General features: G+C 34.0%; 2 protein-coding genes across 3 annotated transcripts; both read right to left on the bottom strand.

The window, feature by feature from the left end:
• Positions 1 to 405: 405 nt before the first annotated feature.
• On the bottom strand, positions 406 to 13,333 carry LOC107035753 (cyclin G). Of its 2 annotated transcripts, none has more exons than XM_015253320.1 (6): positions 13,189 to 13,333; positions 4,874 to 5,150; positions 4,185 to 4,601; positions 3,280 to 3,531; positions 2,722 to 2,930; positions 406 to 2,282 (listed from the first exon to the last, which is right to left on the bottom strand). In XM_015253320.1, exons 2-6 carry the CDS (start codon positions 5,000 to 5,002, stop codon positions 2,240 to 2,242), a joined length of 1,050 nt encoding a protein of 349 aa, XP_015108806.1. In that variant the 5' UTR covers positions 5,003 to 5,150; positions 13,189 to 13,333; the 3' UTR covers positions 406 to 2,239. The 2 variants fall into 2 exon arrangements, with proteins under 2 accessions (XP_015108806.1, XP_015108807.1); XM_015253321.1 differs by lacking the exon at positions 13,189 to 13,333 and adding an exon at positions 8,283 to 8,892.
• Positions 13,334 to 14,301: 968 nt separating this feature from the next.
• Positions 14,302 to 17,860, bottom strand: LOC107035754 (putative glutathione-specific gamma-glutamylcyclotransferase 2). Its single transcript, XM_015253322.1, has 2 exons — positions 17,430 to 17,860; positions 14,302 to 16,320 (listed from the first exon to the last, which is right to left on the bottom strand). The coding sequence occupies exons 1-2, from the start codon at positions 17,562 to 17,564 to the stop codon at positions 15,778 to 15,780; spliced, it is 678 nt and encodes a 225-aa protein (XP_015108808.1). The 5' UTR covers positions 17,565 to 17,860; the 3' UTR covers positions 14,302 to 15,777.
• Positions 17,861 to 18,767: the final 907 nt, after the last annotated feature.

The following is an 18,767-nucleotide window of genomic DNA, read 5'->3' as shown; positions in this document are numbered from 1 at the left end:
TTATTGTTCCACTAGAACTTCAATGGATTTCGTCATTAGAAATCCAAAATTATATGAAAAAATCAATGGAAACTGCCAATTTCAATTCAATTGCTCCATGAAAATTAATAGAAATCAGAGAAATTCAGGTAAATATATTCTTGAGTCTTAAAATAATTGAAAGTTCAACGTCATTGGACACTGAATGTTCACGTTTTGGTTGAAAACTCAAATAAGTTCGGGAATTCTCGTCTTCCTGCTCTTCAAAAATTTCCAATTTCATTAAATTTTCAGTGAAATCTGAAACTTCAGAATTTTTCCCCCTTGGATCGAAATCAATATCACTTTCCTGAAAATGCCTAGTCAACAATCAATGAAATTTCAATTTTTTCCCAACGGTGTATGATTCCCAACAAAATCAACTGATGACATTTTGGCGAATGCATGTATTTTCCTTCAATCCAGATACATGGATAATTACACAATGATATCACGTAAAGTGTCAATCCGTGATTTAAAATTTATTGTTTATTACGTATTGGTGACGGTACAATGTTGATATTGCTCGTCAACTTCGAATATCGAAGACGTGAATTGATTTCTCTTGTTCCTTGAAGCTCGATCGAAAATGCCATTGAATGATGGGTGAAAATAATATCGATGATGATAATTACGTGCTAGTTGATAAATGTTATTTTGATTTGCATCAGAGCATCAGAGAGATTTGCATCGAGCATTAGCAAGTTGAGATCTTCCAGCCCTAGGGCATTTTTCTTTAAACAAATTATCAGTTTGTACTTTTGACAGTATTTTTCATTCAAATATTACATTATTCACTCGAAGAGTAACGAAAAATCATTCAATTATTCACCAATGCTAAAGAGAATGAAAATCCTCCGTTCAATTGGAAAATTACTCAATCGACTTTTACCTCAATTTTATTTGGTCATTAAACTGGCTATATTCTCGGAAATACTTTCATATTTTATTCATCCCTCTACATTCACACTATTGCAATTTGAAGATGACGCGTTCGAAAATAAATTAAATAGAAAAAATATAAATACAAAAAAAAGAAGAAGAGTAGAATAACAAAGACAATTATTGAATGAAGCTGGGGAAAAAAATAATAAATTAAAGTTTCTCCACAGATAGACACAGGAATTCTTGCCAATAATTGCAATAGTGTAAATACATCAGTGGCCATTATCATCATTACCTCTCTCTTCATATTTTTCTCCACACACTGAAATAATTTCCACTCCCTTAAGATTTAATTGCCTCAAAAACAAATGAAAATTTGTGTTTTATCGCTGATATTATATACACGAGTTTATCATAAATTTTCATCTCTTCAAATACGTGAAATTTCATGCACTCTCTCATTATTCATAATTTTTTAAAAATCATTTTTTTAATCAATTGACTCACTCTCAGGAGAAAATATTTCATTATTGTTTATTCGAGAACACATTCAGCGCATATTTTCACGCATTCGAAGACACTTTCTAACACACAGTACATTTAAATACAATAATTCACACACTCATACTAAAAAAAAATTCTTGATTTTTATTTTTTATCATTTTTTTTTCGTTTTTTGACGTTTATTTTTGCTTTTAGTTAAATGTCTGGGCGAAAAATACTAATTTGATTCATGTGAAACTAAAGTTCAACAAATTAGTCACTTTATAAACACGTAAGTTTTTTTTTTAATCTTTGCCTCAAAGACTATAGTACGATCTAGAACTTAAATTCTTTTTTTGCTTTGTTTATTTTTAATATTTTTTTTTCTTTTGCTTTTCCATCAATTCATCCGTTAATAGGGATATAATATATATTTAGATAGAATATACACAAGTTCTTCAACAGTGGAATTATCTACCCAATTATTAACCACTGTTTTTAATTATTGTTATCACATTAACGTTTTTCTTAATGTTTCAACATTTTGTTTTTTCATCTCGCTAATTTTGTCTTCACAGCTCTCAACGGCACTTTCACAGCAACCTCAACGTTGAATTTAGAATGTCGCCGAAATGATATAAAATGCGCAAACTTACCAAGAATGCCTTAATAAATTACTTCATTTTTTTTTTAATTTCCTTTTTGGTTTTTGTTCCTCATGCCAGAATAATTATTCTTGAATGATTTTTCGATCTAAATGTACAAAACACTCACTACCTCCACCTTTACAGAAATGCTCGAGGATATTGCTTCGAAAGCTGTCTTTTGATGTTATTCGAAGATCTCCAGGTGTTTAACGCCTTTTGCTGTGACGTCTTGCGAATTTTCGACTTTTTCTGTGAAGAAAAATCATTGATTTCGTTAGATCAACATTTATTTTGCTGCAGAGATCATCGAAAGGATAAAAGACGATTTTTTATCAATATAATAGTAAAATAATTAAACGCACTTAATGGATTTTTCATAGAGGATTTTAATCGAAAATGTTTACAGATCAAATGAGTCAGATTTAATTTTAAAGCCGGAAAAAATATCTTCAAAATGAAAAAAAAAAATTCAATTTCACTTTGACGATTTCGATTTATCGGCGATTAAAAGAGAGGCCATTTTAACCCTTTCTCTCTTAAAAAAAAAAACAGTTAAGAGCAATAAATTGAAGAAATCAATATTTAATAACTATTAACAGATTTGAAAACAGTATTGAAGTTGATGGAAACAGGAGTAAATATGAAGAAATTAAATCTTGAAGCAAATATTTTCAATTCAGCAACATACCTCACTCGACTTGGTGATGGAACTGGTGCATGTTCAGCAATAACAGGCAGTACAGATGTGAATTTGTCAGTTGGTCGTAGCAATCTAGCAGTTCGTGATGACAATCGCCAGATGAGTCTCTGCCTGTGTGGTGTTTGCTCTTGTGCATTGTACTTGCTCAATATTGCCCCGACGAGTTCGTGAGTTGAGAAGAAACTCTCATCGGAAATCTGTAAATTCATTTGAACATAGAATTTTTCATTTATTTTTTCCATTTTTTTTTCTAGTCTTTAATCTTCTTTCTAAACTCGAAAAGATCATTTTCCCAAAAGAGTCTGTCTTATTTTTACATTTTTAGATTAATTATTATTTATAATACTAGGCTGTCGATTGAGCCCAAACTCAATCAGAATGTTTCTATTCATATTAATATTCATTCCGAATTTATTCCAGGATTTAATCTCCAAAATTGAAGTCACGTTTATACTACTTTAAAAAATATGACAAAAGAGAATAGAATGAACGAAGAATTATCTGGCAATAACAAACTTCTGAACGTAAATATCATATTTAATGTACCTTGGACATCTTCTGGAGTTCCGCAGCAAATTCCACAAGCCTGAGCATCTGCTGGGCTGGGGTGGGTTCAATGTCCATCGAGGAAGGCCCCGGAACAGCGGTTACAGGTGTTGCATCTGCATGGGCGTCCAGACGGTTGACAGCCGAGTCCAGATAAGTGCAAATCAACACCAGTGCAACTTCAGAGGGTCTCAGGCTGGCGCAACTACCATCGCAGGCAACCATCTCCAGCCTCAAGAGCAGTTCTGACTCCTGAGTACAAAATGTTTTCATAATTTGGGGAATTCATGTCAGTAATTCTATTCAAGATATGATTCTGCGACATAAGAACATGTTGAAATACTTGGAATTAATTTCAAACGTCACGACTGGATATACTAATTAAAATCTTATTAATAATAAAGTAATTAAATAAAATTCATGTGAATGGGATGAACATGTCGAAGTAAAGATTATATTCAAATTTAAATTCGATTTATTCACATTAGCATTCAAATAAAATAAATTGTTTGTTGATTATTAATAAATGGCTCTTTAATGCTAATAACGTCTCTATTATTTAAATATGGGTCTAGTCACTTATAATAAATAGGCAAATTTCAAATGAAGAGTTTGATTTAATGCAAAGGCTCTATTTCTCTGACTGTAATGCAGAATTTTCATTCTCACAAAATTAGTGTTTTCAACAGCATATCCCTTCGTTTATTATTTTATGACGTTCTTCTTTTATTTTTATTATTATCATCTCTTTTTAAACTTCCCTTCTAGAACCCTCCACCTGACATTTTTGCTCCAAAATGTAACATAAAGTCATTCTTCCACTGGAAGATATGCATTCCACAATCCCCATTATCTCAAAACTAAAGACAATGAACTCTCCAGAAGTCATGAATTAATCAACTCACCGTGACAAGACTGGCATAAAGCTCGCCGAGACCCATCTGGGATGCAGCGGCTTGGAACATAACGTGAAAAAGACGAAGAAATGTGAGAGCTGTGATGGGTGTAGTACCAGGTGCCCACTCGAGTTTGGCCCTTATCAGATCGGACATGCGTTTTAGATCGCCACCAGTGCATTTACACTGGGAAATTGATACGAGATGATCGGCATCAAGGGACTGGGCCATTTGGACGGCAGCTATGTGAAACGAGGATACACTGATGCAGGCCATGTGCTTTGGTCTCGCTTTCATTTTAGTTAGAAAACGATCCATCAGGTTAATTGCGATGAATAATACATCTGAGGGCAGGTCGTACCAGACTTTGAGGCAGCGCAGAACGTGGGCCGATCCATCCCTGGCGCCGATAGTTATCTCATCGTTCTAGATGACAATGGTAAAGATCAATTAATATTTGTAATGCCGTTATTAGCCATTCTCAATCATTAAATTTGTTAATTAAATAGCGTGAGAAAAAATTGAAAAAAAAATGAATTTTCAGCGTCATTATAATTACATTTTGCATGGAATTATTATTCTTGAACATTAAATAATTGAAATTGTTTAAACTTTTGGAAACCTTATTTTTTTTTAGGTTTGAAATTGATTTCTAGAGTTAGGTTCACAAATTAATGAATTACTTAATGAAGACTTACTTGAGTGGCAACGGGCAGTTGGAGGTTCGGCTGATACTTGAGCTCGAGGACAAGGGCCTCTTGGAGCTGCTCAAGGAGGGAGTGGATTGCATCCGGTACAGGCGAGCCTGATGTGTCCATTCCTGCCATGTGTGACCAGCTGATTTTAACGAGGTTTTGAAGGGTAGATACAGACGTAACTACAGTCTCAGTAGCTGTCACTCTTGGAGGATGTAGTATGGCCTGCGATTACTCGCTAGTCACACTACAAGAATGGCCCAGCTGGCTAGCCTGGTATCTGCAACAATGTCAAATGAAGAGAACATTAAGTTTATCTCATTAAAAAAAACAGCTGAAACAGAAATTATCGACGGAATGAAAATCTCATTCCAGGTGTTAACTGCGAAAAAGAAAACGTGAACAACTGATTTGTTCTTCCCTTTTGTCGCCTGTTTATGAGCATTTCAGATATCCGTGATGATAATGAGTTTAAAGATCCTGTTTACGAGGTATTAATGCGACCATTTGAGAATCAGGAAGCACTGCATACGCTAAGAATAAATTGAATCTCAGGAAAACATAACAATTTCGTAATTGGAGTGGATTTGAAAAGCGGGGGAACATCAAGGCCAAGATTGACAGGAGTATAGTCGACGTATAATGATATATGACGTATAGTCGCACATAGCAATGTTTACATACACCTACACTCCCTCGATTTTATCAATGCACTCTCGACAAGTGTCTAAAGTGCGAATGGCTGATACCAATCCACAGAATTTTCTTAAATGCCTGCATGTAGTTGTGGGGTTAAGAAACTCTTCCCCAACAACAACTGCGTCCACTTCATTAACTCGAACGTACGTCGTAAATTGTCATGTGTAGGACGTAAACAAAAGAAAATGAACGAAAAATTGAACTTTGTACGATGACCTTACGAATGCAAATGCGGTTCAACAGCAGTTTAAACCGATCGCATTGGATAGACTGAGGGAAAATCCGGGGATTATGGTCTTATATTCTCGATTTGACCTCGGAATGGTCAGTAACAAATGGATGGAGAAACAAATTATGCCCTTTCACTGGTGGATCTTTAGTGCTGGGGGTAGAGTGGCTGACCATCGTCACGTAGTCTGGTGCATGGAGAAAATTTCGGCAAAAATTATTGTGCAAGAACAGGGATTAACATTAAAATGGAGAGAAAACCTACCCTTTCAGGGATTTATTCGGGGAATCATTTTCTTAATTGAAAACATTTTATGAACAACGAAACCATTTCGTTTTTGTAAATCTAGAATCTTTATGATTTTGAGGAAATCTTCTACATAATTAAAGAAGTTCTAGTGGTCGTAAACTTTTCTTCATGAAAACTGAAATTAAATTTTATGGGTTTTTTATGCTTCACATGAATAAGATTTGTCTTTCAGGCACTAGGGAACTTGGAAGCTATTTCACGATAATTTAAAAAGCTTAGGGAACACTGAAGGATCTATAAAAAGGATATTAAAAACTTTGAGAAGAACATTTCCTACGACAAATGTCTTGTTTTATCACTTTCGAAAAATATTTCCGTATTTTTTCATTTCAATTTCTTTGATATGTATTCTTGTAAATATTTTTTTTCAAATTGAAAGAAAAACTGTAATTACTTTAACGCGTTGAATTTTCGTTAACACTCGAATCAATTATCTCAACGCACTTGAAATGAGAAAATCCGATTAAAGGTCATTACAATAATGACATAACGATTTTAAGTTATTATTCTACGTATTTACAGGGGGCCTAGTGGTCTTGAAGTTCTTTCCTCGTGAAAATTGGAATTAAATTAATGAAATCGATAATGTGGGAGATTTTATGGGATTTTTATGCTTCACGTGAATGAGATTTTTCTTTTGGGCACTGGGAAACTTGAAAAATAATTCATGATAATTTTAAAAAATTAGGGAGCGTTGGATGATCCATAAAAAATATTAAAAACTTTGAGAAGAACATTTTCTACGAGAAATGTCTTCTTTTATTACTAAAAAAATCAGTTCTCATCCTCTCTTTTTTTATGCTGAAGTCTCTTCAAAATATTTCCATATTTTTTCGTCTCAACTTCTTCGACATAGAATCCTTATAAATATTTTTTTCGAATTGAAGTAGAAACTACAGTTTTTTTCGTCTCAAAATGATAAAAAAATGAGGATAAAACAATTTCCATGAACTCTGTCAATTTTCATTAACACTTCAGTAAATTATCTCAACGAACGTGTTATGAGAAAATTCGCCAAAGGGTCATTACAATAATGACATAATGATTTTAAGTAATCATTCTACGTATTTAGAGGGGTCTTAGTGGTCTTGAACTTCTTTCCTCATGAAAATTGGAATTAAACTAATGGAATCGATCCTATGGAAGATTTTAAGGGATTTTTGTGCTTCACATGAATGAGATTTTTCTTTTGGACACTAGGAAACTTGCAAAATAATTCATGATAATTTAAAAAGATTAGGGACGGCTGAACAGATAAAATCCATAAAAAGAATATTAAAAACTTCGAGAAGAACATTTCCTACACGAAATGTCTTCTTTTATCACTAGAAAAATCATTTCTCATTCTCTCTTTTCTCACACAAAATGTCTCTATTTTTTCGACATCTATTCTTACTTCCAAAATAAGATAGAAACAGCAATTCCAATTTCTTTCCAAATTAAAATAGAAACAGCAATTACGTTTTCCTTAAAATCATTTTAAAAAATGAGAAATCATTTCGAACAATTTCCACCTCTCAAAATTGTTTTATTTTCTATCAACACTTGAATAAATGATGTAAGGAGCTATCACAACAATCATAACTCCGTTATTACAAACCAACTACCGAAATCCCTGAAGCGGAGTGAAAAATATTCTACGCGATCAGCAGATATTCGATGCTAACATTCCCAACACGTTAAACTCCCCGACTGTCCCCGACTAAATGTGTTAGTGAGTCATGACGAAAGAACCAGGGAGAGTCTAAACAGGCTTAAACACGTCCGAACCTGTCTCACGTCCAAGATTATTCTCGAAGCACGCTTTCTAACCAATAGAGAACACCTAAAACCCCTTAAAAACCCCTAGAAACCGCGGAAAACAATAAAAAAATGTCCTGGAAAACCGTTGCAGCTCCCGCATAGCAACAAATCGATCCTCATCCCCTGAAATAATTCAGCAAAACTCCAAAATCACAAAATAAAACTTCAAAAAATTAATTTAAAAAATCCAAACGCCTTCGACCAACAGAACAACAATAGAAATAATTTTTTCGATAATTATTTCATCATTATTTCGAACTTTCGCGAACATTTCCACAATTTCTCGAACCTTCCAGTCACTTCCCCCTTCATTAATCCTCAGTAAACTAAAAATTAAGGAAAATTAACCGTAAAATTGTGAAGAATACTTACGAAAAGGCAGTAATTATCACAGTAATATATCCGTACAGTAAATCCCTGAGTCCTTTTGTACTATAATCCAGATCTGACGCAACAAATGTCACTCGCGATTGCTCCGAAAAATCTGACGTAATACTAATTAGATAAAAATTCTGTCTTGAACCCGAAAAATAGTCCCGAGTATTCGATAAATAGTCTCGATTGATATCAATAACTTAATTAGTCAGTCTCGAAGTTTCTTTGTGCCGTTCAATGTTCTGTTCTTTACGTGAGACTCTGAAGACGTGCAGATCGTGGGAATGTCTGATCGTTCGATTGTCAAATTGTTTAATAGATAAGTTACGTTTAAAATACTATTGTCGGTTCACAGGATTAATTATAGTCGATGGTTTTGCAGTGAGTTTTTTCCTTGGCGTGAAGCTTTTGCTGGCGATGTGACTAGTTGCTCCGAAAATTGAGATAAACACTTGAACTTGTTGATGAGTGAAAATAAACTGAACACTTTCGCGATGGGTAATTAATTGTGAAAATTAATTAATTACGGATTTGCGAATTTTAGCGTGAGCTAATTTTTTAGCTCCAAAAGGAGCGTACGTGCGAACGGACGCGCTCGGTAAGAGTCGTTGACTGCTCCAAAGTTCATGGTGTGGGTAATGTGATGGTTGAATCACTCCTATTGGCTGATGGCTCTTGAACAAAGGCATGTGCGCAGAGGGGAACGCATGTGCGTTGAGTTTGCGCACACACAGCTGACGCAATACTCCTCTGGTCGGGGGAATTGATGATAATTTTTTTATCAATTTTCCTCAATTTTCATCGGAAAAAAATTGCGATAAAAAATTCGGAATATAAAATAAAGAAATTCGGGGATTCATTGGGGAAATGGATTAGTCGACTCGATTTGGCGGTGCGTTTTTGATGAATATCTTGGAAAAGGAGGGAGATAGCGAAATTTTTATAGATACCTTTTTTGCAGATCTCGATTTGCTCCAGAAAAAAGATTCCCATAAAAATTTTGCTACGCCCCATAGATTCGAAGATATTTTTTAAAAATCTGATGACGAAAATCGATTGGCTGACTCAGGGGAGCTGGAGTAAATGAGACATTCAGTTATCGATATCTTATGATCGAATTGAGCGATTTGGATGAGTCAGATCTCATATTTAAGTTGACAAAAATATCTTCAAAATGAAAGAAAAAGTATTTTATTTCACTCATCCAATCTGGAAATATTGAAGATTGAAAACGATCTATTTTTTGGCCTCTTCGGTACTGTACTAACCTCGCGAATAAATTAGTGAATATCTCTGGATCTAATGGAGATAACGAAAAAGTCCAAGGAACTTTTTTGTAGAGCGAAGTGATATCTACAAAAAGTTCTGTACAAAGATTTTTTTATCTCCCATAAGTTCGAAGATATTTATCAAAAACATCGAAAAGAAAAAAAACCATTACGGGATTTAAGGGAACTGGAGTAAACGAGACCGGCTTAAATCACCGATATCTTCCGATTGAATGGAGCGATTCAGACAAGTCAGGTCACATTTTCAAGTCTACAACAATATCTTCAAAATGAAGAAAAAAGTGTTTAATTTCACTCAGCCGATCCCAAGTTATCAACGATTGAAAACAATGAATTTCACCCTCCACTTTCCTAATGAAGTAAACCTGCGTATCAATTGGTTTCCGATGAATATCTCTAGATCTAGCGAGAAAATGATAAAGATCTTGACTACAGATCCCATTCCATCCTACAATAAAAGATTTTTATCATTCCTCCGCAATCTCTCGTAGATTTTACGACACCCACCGAAAAAACTCGTAAAAAAAATAGCAGAATCTGTAATTAAACAAATTAATTTCAGTCTTCGAGACAAAAAAAAATTAGATTTAATTCTAGAAATGATCCCATATATATTGTCACTTGAAAAAAGTTCTAAACAAATAGTATTCCGCGGTTCTAGTCCCGATTTATGTCCCCGGGTGGGCGATCGAGATCGACTCAAGGAAAACCCTGACGTTTTACCCGTCCCCGAAATTTCGAAGGACAGCTGTGGGATTCTCTCGTAAATATCTCCTCTCTCACTTTTGATCGGCGCTGTCACCGTGTCACAATTGTTGAGCGTGCTACGGACGAAAATATTCGAAACAAACAGACTTGCTCATTAAATCGTGACGTGGGCGGGGCTGGGAACCTTGAGAGACAAAGGTGAAATGAATAATCTGTTCTGTTCCAGTGGAGGTTGCGCTGGAAAAGATGACAAACAATCGACAAAACAAAATTCCTTCTACGCAAAATCGGAAATTATTCATCTATTTCCATTCTACGATTAGAGAAATAATAATTTTTCAGCAAAAAAATCATACTAAAAACGAATAATAGAAAATATAATGAGTCTAGCTTCCACCATTCCCTAATATTTAATTGAATATTCACTTAGGTGGGGGATGATGGCAAGACCAATAGCCATTTGGCGTCAATGTGCTCTTATAAAACGGATAAATCATCCCACGAGAGGCATCGAACAACAGATCCAGAATTTTCTCGAATAAGAAATGAAAAGCTTTTATGTAATTGACTGAAGTACTGATTTGAAGGAAAATTGATCATGTAACGAGAATTTCTCTCATTAAATCGTATACTTCGTAACTGCTTAGTTTATTCAAGGAATAATTTTTCCTCGAGAAATTATTTCAATTGATGTTTCAGAAGAAAATGATTCAATTTTACTTCAAAATTAATCAAATAATTTCATCAACTAAAATAATAATGACTGCTATTATTTTCATCGTCACGAGATATTCCTCAAAAATCATTTGTGTAATTACTTAAATTATCAAACTTGTTTAATAATAATAATAATAATAATAATAATAATAATAATAATAATATCTAGTATTTTTTAAATTATTATTAGCATTCCTAACAACGGTAATAATAATTGTACCGAAGTGAATAAAAATAAATAAATGAACTTTTTCCAAAAAGAGTTGTATTTCGCTTCTGAATTAACTTCAGAAACTGGTCGCTTTGCACTTTACTGAGAGTAAACGTATCGATAAAATTAGAAAATTGGTTATCACTCTCATACAAATTTGCATTACCCAGACTGTTTACGTCATCAAAATAAATCGTCTATTTTCGATCGATTATCGCTGCAGTGATCTACACTTTTCCAATGGATTTCCAATGACAATCAAGTTCAAAACCCCAGGAAACATCTCTTTTGACGCAGCAAGGATTTTTCAGAGTTCTATTACTACTGAAGGGGCAAGTGGGGTTAAATTGGACGCGTTTGACTTCTTTTGCTTCCGCATGGAAGCTTTGTAATCGTCCAAATTTAACATGCTTATGTAACTAAGTTTTTCTTTAATTGTTCGCTAATGAATGGACGGAATTGAATCTTTTTTTCAAATGTAGGTATTGTTGACCCCTATCAATTGCTATTAATTAAAATTTAATTCAGTAGCGAGGTGGTAAACCGGTATAAGTCGATTTTGACTATTGGCCAGTTTTCAATAAATATCTCGGAATATAAGGGAAATATCGAAATTGTTATAATTTCCTGTTTTGTAGCTCTCAATTTGCTCTACAAAAAAGGTTATGACAATAATTTTGCTATTTCCCTTAGATTTTGAGATATCTACCGGTTTACCACTTCACTACTGAATTAATCCATTAGTTTTTTTAATTTTCGAATTTTTTCAAAAATCGGTTGTCCCACGATAACTAAAAAAAGGTTCTGAATTGATTGAATGATGGCTTTAAAAAATTGTTTGGATGTACTTCTGACCGAGTTCGAAGATGAAGGCGATGGCAATAATCATTATTTTGATTTATTTGAAAATTTGCAAAAATTTTGTATTTTTTGAAAATCAGAATCCCGGGGATATCTTTGAATATCATGCTTCAAATGAATTCAATCATACCTTAAAATGTTTGTTTTAATGCCATTAAGTCGAAGTTAAAAGATGATTACGATAGTTATATTGGTTAATTTGATTTTTATGATGATTGTTGAAAATTTCGAATTTTTCATGAATTTCCCTGAAAGTGAGCTTTCTGATAGTTTCTTCAAATGTGATGTTTCAAATTCATTCAAGTATGTATAAATAAAATTATTCTATTAACATTTTATCGAAGGGGTGAGGGGAGAGATAGAACCGTCGAAAAGACAATCGGTTGTACAGAAGAAAGGGATAATAAGAATAATGATGATGATAACATTCAGCTGAGTTGAAAATCTGATAAAATTAGTTGAAAAGAAATCTCATTCAATTTAATAAAATGGAATAAACAATGAATTATACATGATAGCAGGAAATGATGTGCAAAATAACCATTCGGAAGCAGATTACTAATTTATTAGCCAAAATAACTATACTATATGCAATGCAAGAGCAATTTCCCACTTGTTTTTCATTGAAACGACAATTCTATCCCTTTGTGATACTCCTAAATTCAACTCAAATGAGACATCTATTTCTGAGTTATGAACATGAAAAAAATATCCAAAGTGTCTATTTTGCCCCACCCTCAGCAAAACGTAAACAGAATCGTCGAGCTTTACGTAATACCCACGATCATTCATGAAATCCCGTTGATAAAATTTTCGAGCCCAGACTTCATAATTTCCAACAGGGATTGCGTAAAAATTGGGAAAGTCTTTGTTGTGACCTGTAATGTCCCTCCAAAAAAATCTTTAAAAAATCCTATTTTCCTTTCAATAGTCAGATGAATCCAGAGAGCGATAGAAAACCTCCGATGGGCGATTTCTAGTGCCAATCGATGACCCAGAATTTTTTGAAAGCTAAACCGAGAGATGCGTCGTTGATTTTTCACTGTAGCAACCACTGTACGACGAAGTGACGCCTCGATAACAAAAGAATAAGCATTAATTGTCACGAGGTACTCACCCGGATGCGTCCAAAACGCCTCACTCCACTTAAACAACCAGTCCTGGCACTGTTGAGTCCAAAATTAGGATGAAAAATAAATGAAAAACTCTTTTGGAGTTGAGGATTTTGGAGTTTGACAGTTAGTTGGTCAACAAGCAATGGCGTCTTGTCGTACAGCTGATTATAGTGGCGCAGCACGAAGCCACTGCGCGCCACTGAAAAGTAGTCCCCACTCTCGATATTTGTCGCCTTCTGAATTGTCTCAAAAGTCGAATTCGGTTGATAAAAAAAATTCTATTATTTCTAGATTTTTTTAAAGTGATTTTTCTGGTTAATTTCTTGGGGATGATTATTTTTTTGGGGGTTGTGGAGGTCTGGGGGGCTTGCAACAATGTACATTACGCCTACGCGAAGTAACAACTGTCAGCAAACAGGGAGGAGCCAATCACAGACACGGAATACACAGTAATACTTGTCAATTCAAAAATATTTTCATTTAGGGGACGATGGGGTAAAATGAACACTTTTTACTTTTTTTCAAATGCCAATGACTTATTAAATTGTTAATGAAATTGTATCATTTTTTTTTCTCAATAAAAACGACCATTCTTCCCCCTTGTTATGAGCCTAGACTGAGCTCAATTGATAAATATATTTATGAGTTATTAATATTTTTAAAAAAGTGAAAAGCTGTCGATTTTAATTTTTTCATTTATAATAGAACGGATTATAGGGGAGGGTGGGGTAAAACGGACACTTTAGACTTTTTTTTAATTATTCGTAACTCAGAAACAAATTGATCAATTGAGCTCAGTTTAGGCTTGTCACAAAGGGAAACAATTGTTCTTTGTATAGAAAAAAAATTATTAAATTTTATGAACCTCTCCTACTCCATTAAAAAGAAAAAAATTAACGAAATTATGGTAGTAATATTGTTATGATAACATCATTAGTGCAATAAATTACCGGTAATTTTCTGATAGACACGGAATAAATAATAATACTTATTAATTGAAAAACATCTTTATTCAGGTTACTGAATTTTATTTTATTTTTTAGAGGAGCTAGTCATTTTTATTCTTTCCTTTAAAATAAAACGGGTTGGATATAGTGTATTAAAGAAAAATGAAATCAATGAAATTATGAATTTAATTAATTTCTTAACATGATCACGCACGGCAAATTCTTATGCTAATATCATTAGTAAGGAAAATTATTCTAGATTCTTTCAAAAGTTGATTCGTCTTGATAAAAAAATTTCTATTATTTCTCGATTTTTTTAAAGAGATTTTTCTCGTTGCTTGAGGATAATTATTCCTTGGCAGTTGTAGAAAAAGCACTGATACTTCTTCATTCAAAAATATATTTATTTTATTCATCACGAAATGCTTCACATTTACCTTCTTCTTTGAATAACAGAATAAAGAGAATACAAATCCCTTCGCGCCGCATATGAATGAGAGAAAATGAGTAATTAGTAATTATGGCGTTATTAATATTCTTGTAGATTGTAGGGGAGGTTGGGGTAAAACGGACACTTTTGACTTTTTAAAAATATTAATGAGGGGTTAAAATCTTGATAAAATTTAATAATTTTTTTTTTCAATACAAAGAACTATTCTTTCCTTTGTGACAAGCCTAAACTGAGCTCAATTGATCAATTTGTTTCTGAGTTATGAATAATTTTAAAAAAGTCTAGTGTCCGTTTTACCCCATCCTCCTCTAGTGGAAATTCTCAAGAATCTTAGATATTTCCAAATAAATCCACAGATTTCTTTCTGTTCATCCTTGAAAAATTTCTGGGAGTGGATTTTCTCTCCAAATATGTGCTCTTGACGTGTTCGAATGAAACAAGTGCTTTGTTCCGTTGAATAGGGAAGAACGCACAGTTTTTTTCAACTTTCTATTTACGCAGCTATAATTCCCATTTTGCCACCTTTATTTGGACTACTCCACCTCCAGTGTTAGTGTTTTTTTGAGTTTTTGGTGTAATGAATGAATAAACTGATTTCCAAAATGGTAAAGCTTGATAAGAAGGATTTCAATGTGCGATCATTTTAATAACGAGTGAGTCTGGAGGAAAATCTCAAGAAATTTTTTTCAAGTTATTTAGCTGCAAAAAAAAATTTCCTGACATTTTCTCTAAAACTAGTCGTTATCGAGATGAATAAAATACTAAAACATGTCGAATTTAACTCATAATTACACGTATGAAAGAATTCAATGGAAAAATGTTGAAGATTCATTCGAATTCTATTGGAACTTATACTGTGCAATTTTTCAATGATTTTTTTTTATACAAATTAAACACATAAATTTTTTAAGTTGTCTTCGCTCCACTTTTATTTTTCATCAAAAGTTTAGAGTAAAACTTAGAAACTTTGTTTAAAAATTTAGACATCAATTTTTTAAAATTGATGTCAAAATTTTTAAACAAACAGAGAAATTTATGTAAAAAAATCAACATTTCTTGACTGTTTCACACCAAACGTCTATTCAAAGTCGCATAATTTCCAATAGAGTTTGCTAGGCTTTCCATTAAATTTTTCTACACATCTGCCACTCCATGACTGTTAAAATAATTTCCCATTCTCCCGCGATCCTCAATCAACCAATTTTCGGCGCAGATTCATCAAACGAGATTGCCCCCCTGACTTTCTCATTCTCTAGTTTCTTCACAGCCCCCTCAAGTGCGAATAAATGTTCGTCATGCACCCCAGGTGCAATAATCCGCATGGCCATGGCCAATTTATATAAATATTCAGTGTTGGCTCCACTAGGTCCATGAGCTTCGATGATGTGACTGGCGATCGTCTCTATACTCTCGACCCCAGCGTAATTTGGATTGTCCTCAGTGCCGATGTATATCGTCAGCTGAAAAGGTAATTCCTCGGAGGGTGTGGGGGTGGCTGGCACCACTGGATGAGAATTAACGTTGTTCTCAGGTGAATTGTCCAGGGAACTCGGATCGATCTTCTGGACGGGTCGGGATGGATAGAATAGCATTTTTTTCCTTTGATAACCACCTTTCTCCCTAAAGTCTAAATGATTCACAACGTTCTCGATGTTTTCGTTTGAAATCTTGTAGGCGACACCCCACACCTCGTCGCTGGGGTCCGAGGTGGATAGGAGGGTCACCGCTCGACCTGGCTAGAAGCCGAAAATTATTTATTTACTTAGCGTTTCTCTCCGGCGTTGCCTGCAGAATTTCGATCCGTGAGTCTCATTTTTTCGTTTCATTTTCTGGAAAAACTCGCCAACTTTCTCGAAAACTCAAAAGTGTTTCTCAAAGGCGCAAAGTCCGACAATTTCTCAAAGTTTTGTGGAAAATGCTTGAGTATTTTTTAGCTGTTTAGGAAACCTGAGGGTTTTCGCATTTTTTTTGGAAAACGCCTGAATTTTATTCAATTTCACGTACGAAAAAATTAATTGAAAAACCTATTGATTTCGGTAGAAAATGTTATTTGATTGGAACAATTGATATTCAACGCTTCTTTTGCCGCCCAAAATTGTGACGAAGGAGAAGTTCCTTAATAATAATTCCGGAAAACACGAAAATTTCATAAATTTTTGTAGAAAATCACCAAGAATTCTCGGAGTGTCTAAAAATCCGAGGATGTTCTCTTTTTTTTAGAAAACCACATAAATTTCAGGGAAATTTACGTATGAAAAACCTATCAAATTCACTAGAAAATACTATTTTATTTCTCTTAAACTTTCTATTAATCTTTAATCGATTCTACCCTAAAAATAAAGTTGATTTTCAGTACTAATTCCAGAAAGAATTAAAATTTAATGAATTCTGGTATAATATCACCGAGAATTCTCAAACTGTCCAGGAAACCCGAGAAGTTTCTCAATTTTTTAAAGAAAATCCCACGAATTTAATGGAAATCCACACCCGAGAGAGTTCATTAAAAAATCTATCAAATTCGTTAGAAAATACTGTTTCATTTCTGTTAAACTTTCTATTAGTTTCTGGACAATTCTATCGAAAAGTTGCATTCACGTCCGTATTCCAGAGATTATTCCCTCCAATCTGATTTCGACCAATCAGAATCCAGTATTGAGGATCACGTGACATTTCACACTGATAATTCCCCTGGTGGCAGGGGAATTAACCGTCATTAAAACGAAATGTAATTCTTAATTATTCCACTGCAGTTAATGGACGAAACGCGTAAACAATCCAGCATCTTCGGAGAATAAAAATGATCGCATAATCAAGCAAGATAATTAACAACAAATAATGAATTTACTTTAGATGGTATCCCTCGATGATCAGTACTCTTCTGATAAAATCTCCTGACATATCCCTTGATATGTCCAACGAGTTTTCTCTCGTACGGAAAATCGACTTTCCATATCAGTGATCCATAACCAAACACCCACATGGTGCCAACGGAACTGGCAATCACGTCACGCTTTTCAATTCAATTAAGTCCTTCGATGGTTCTTCTTCTTCGATTTTTATGGCTCTGATATTTTAGTCTTGCGGCCGACCTTGGTTAATTCGGAGCATGCATGACCACTCATACATACGTGTGTGCACTTTTTTGTTATCACAACACTTTGTTTTTATTGGAGCAGAATATATAGTTGATCTAAAAAAAAACAGGGGTAGGCCCAAATGCCATAAACATCTGAACACAGATAAAGCAGATAACCTCGAAGAATCTGGCATCCAATCTACAATAAACACAGATGGGACAGATGGAGATGCAGAGACCGCCATTTTTCGGTCATATGACGCGAGCTAAAAAATGACAGTCGTGTGACGTACAAATTTTTGAGCTACAAGTGATGGTCACAAATAATTTGCAAGCAATTTGTTGTCAAAACATCTAGGGGAGGACGGGGTAAAATGGACACTTGACTTTTTTAAAAATAATCATAACTCAGATAGAGATTTATCAATTGAGCTCAGGCTAAGCTCATCACGAAGAAGAATCATTGTTCTTTTTATTGAAAAATCAAATTATTTCATGAACAATGCAACACGTGATGAACATTTCAAAAAAAGTCAAAAGTGTCCATTTTACCCCTCATACCCTTATATAGATGCATAATGACGGTCATAACTATTTACTAATTTTTGTCACGGTCATAAATGAAAGAATAGTTTCATCTGAGATGAAAAATGAGCGTGATTTTACGATACGAAATGAATTCAAATAAAAATTGATACAGAAAAAACGAAATTACATTTATATAGATGGAAAATGTCATATTTTTTGGCAGATTGTGACAGCCGTCATAAATGCCATGCGACGCATTTGCATCTCTAGTCAAAACATCTATATAGATGCCTAATGATGGTCATAAATAAAAAAATAGTTTCATCCATAATGCACATTAGGCTTAATACCAGATTAATTTTAAAAAAATTCATAAAAATGAGGTTGCGTCTATATAGATGAAAAATGACGATCATATTTGTTGGCAAGTTGTGACATCCGTCACGTGAGAGGTCATGTGACTCATCTGCAGCTCTATCACAGATTACAGATCTCACGGTAGATTCTTCGGAGCAATCTGCTTATCTACAGATCATCTGCTTGACTTCAGATATTTATCAGATATACTCCGATATGTCA

The sequence above is a fragment of the Diachasma alloeum genome, unplaced genomic scaffold (assembly GCF_001412515.2).
Source record: "Diachasma alloeum isolate Michigan unplaced genomic scaffold, Dall2.0 Dall_scaffold_00200, whole genome shotgun sequence".
Taxonomy (NCBI): Eukaryota; Metazoa; Arthropoda; class Insecta; order Hymenoptera; family Braconidae; genus Diachasma; species Diachasma alloeum.
This window is presented reverse-complemented; position numbering and strand designations above follow the sequence as displayed.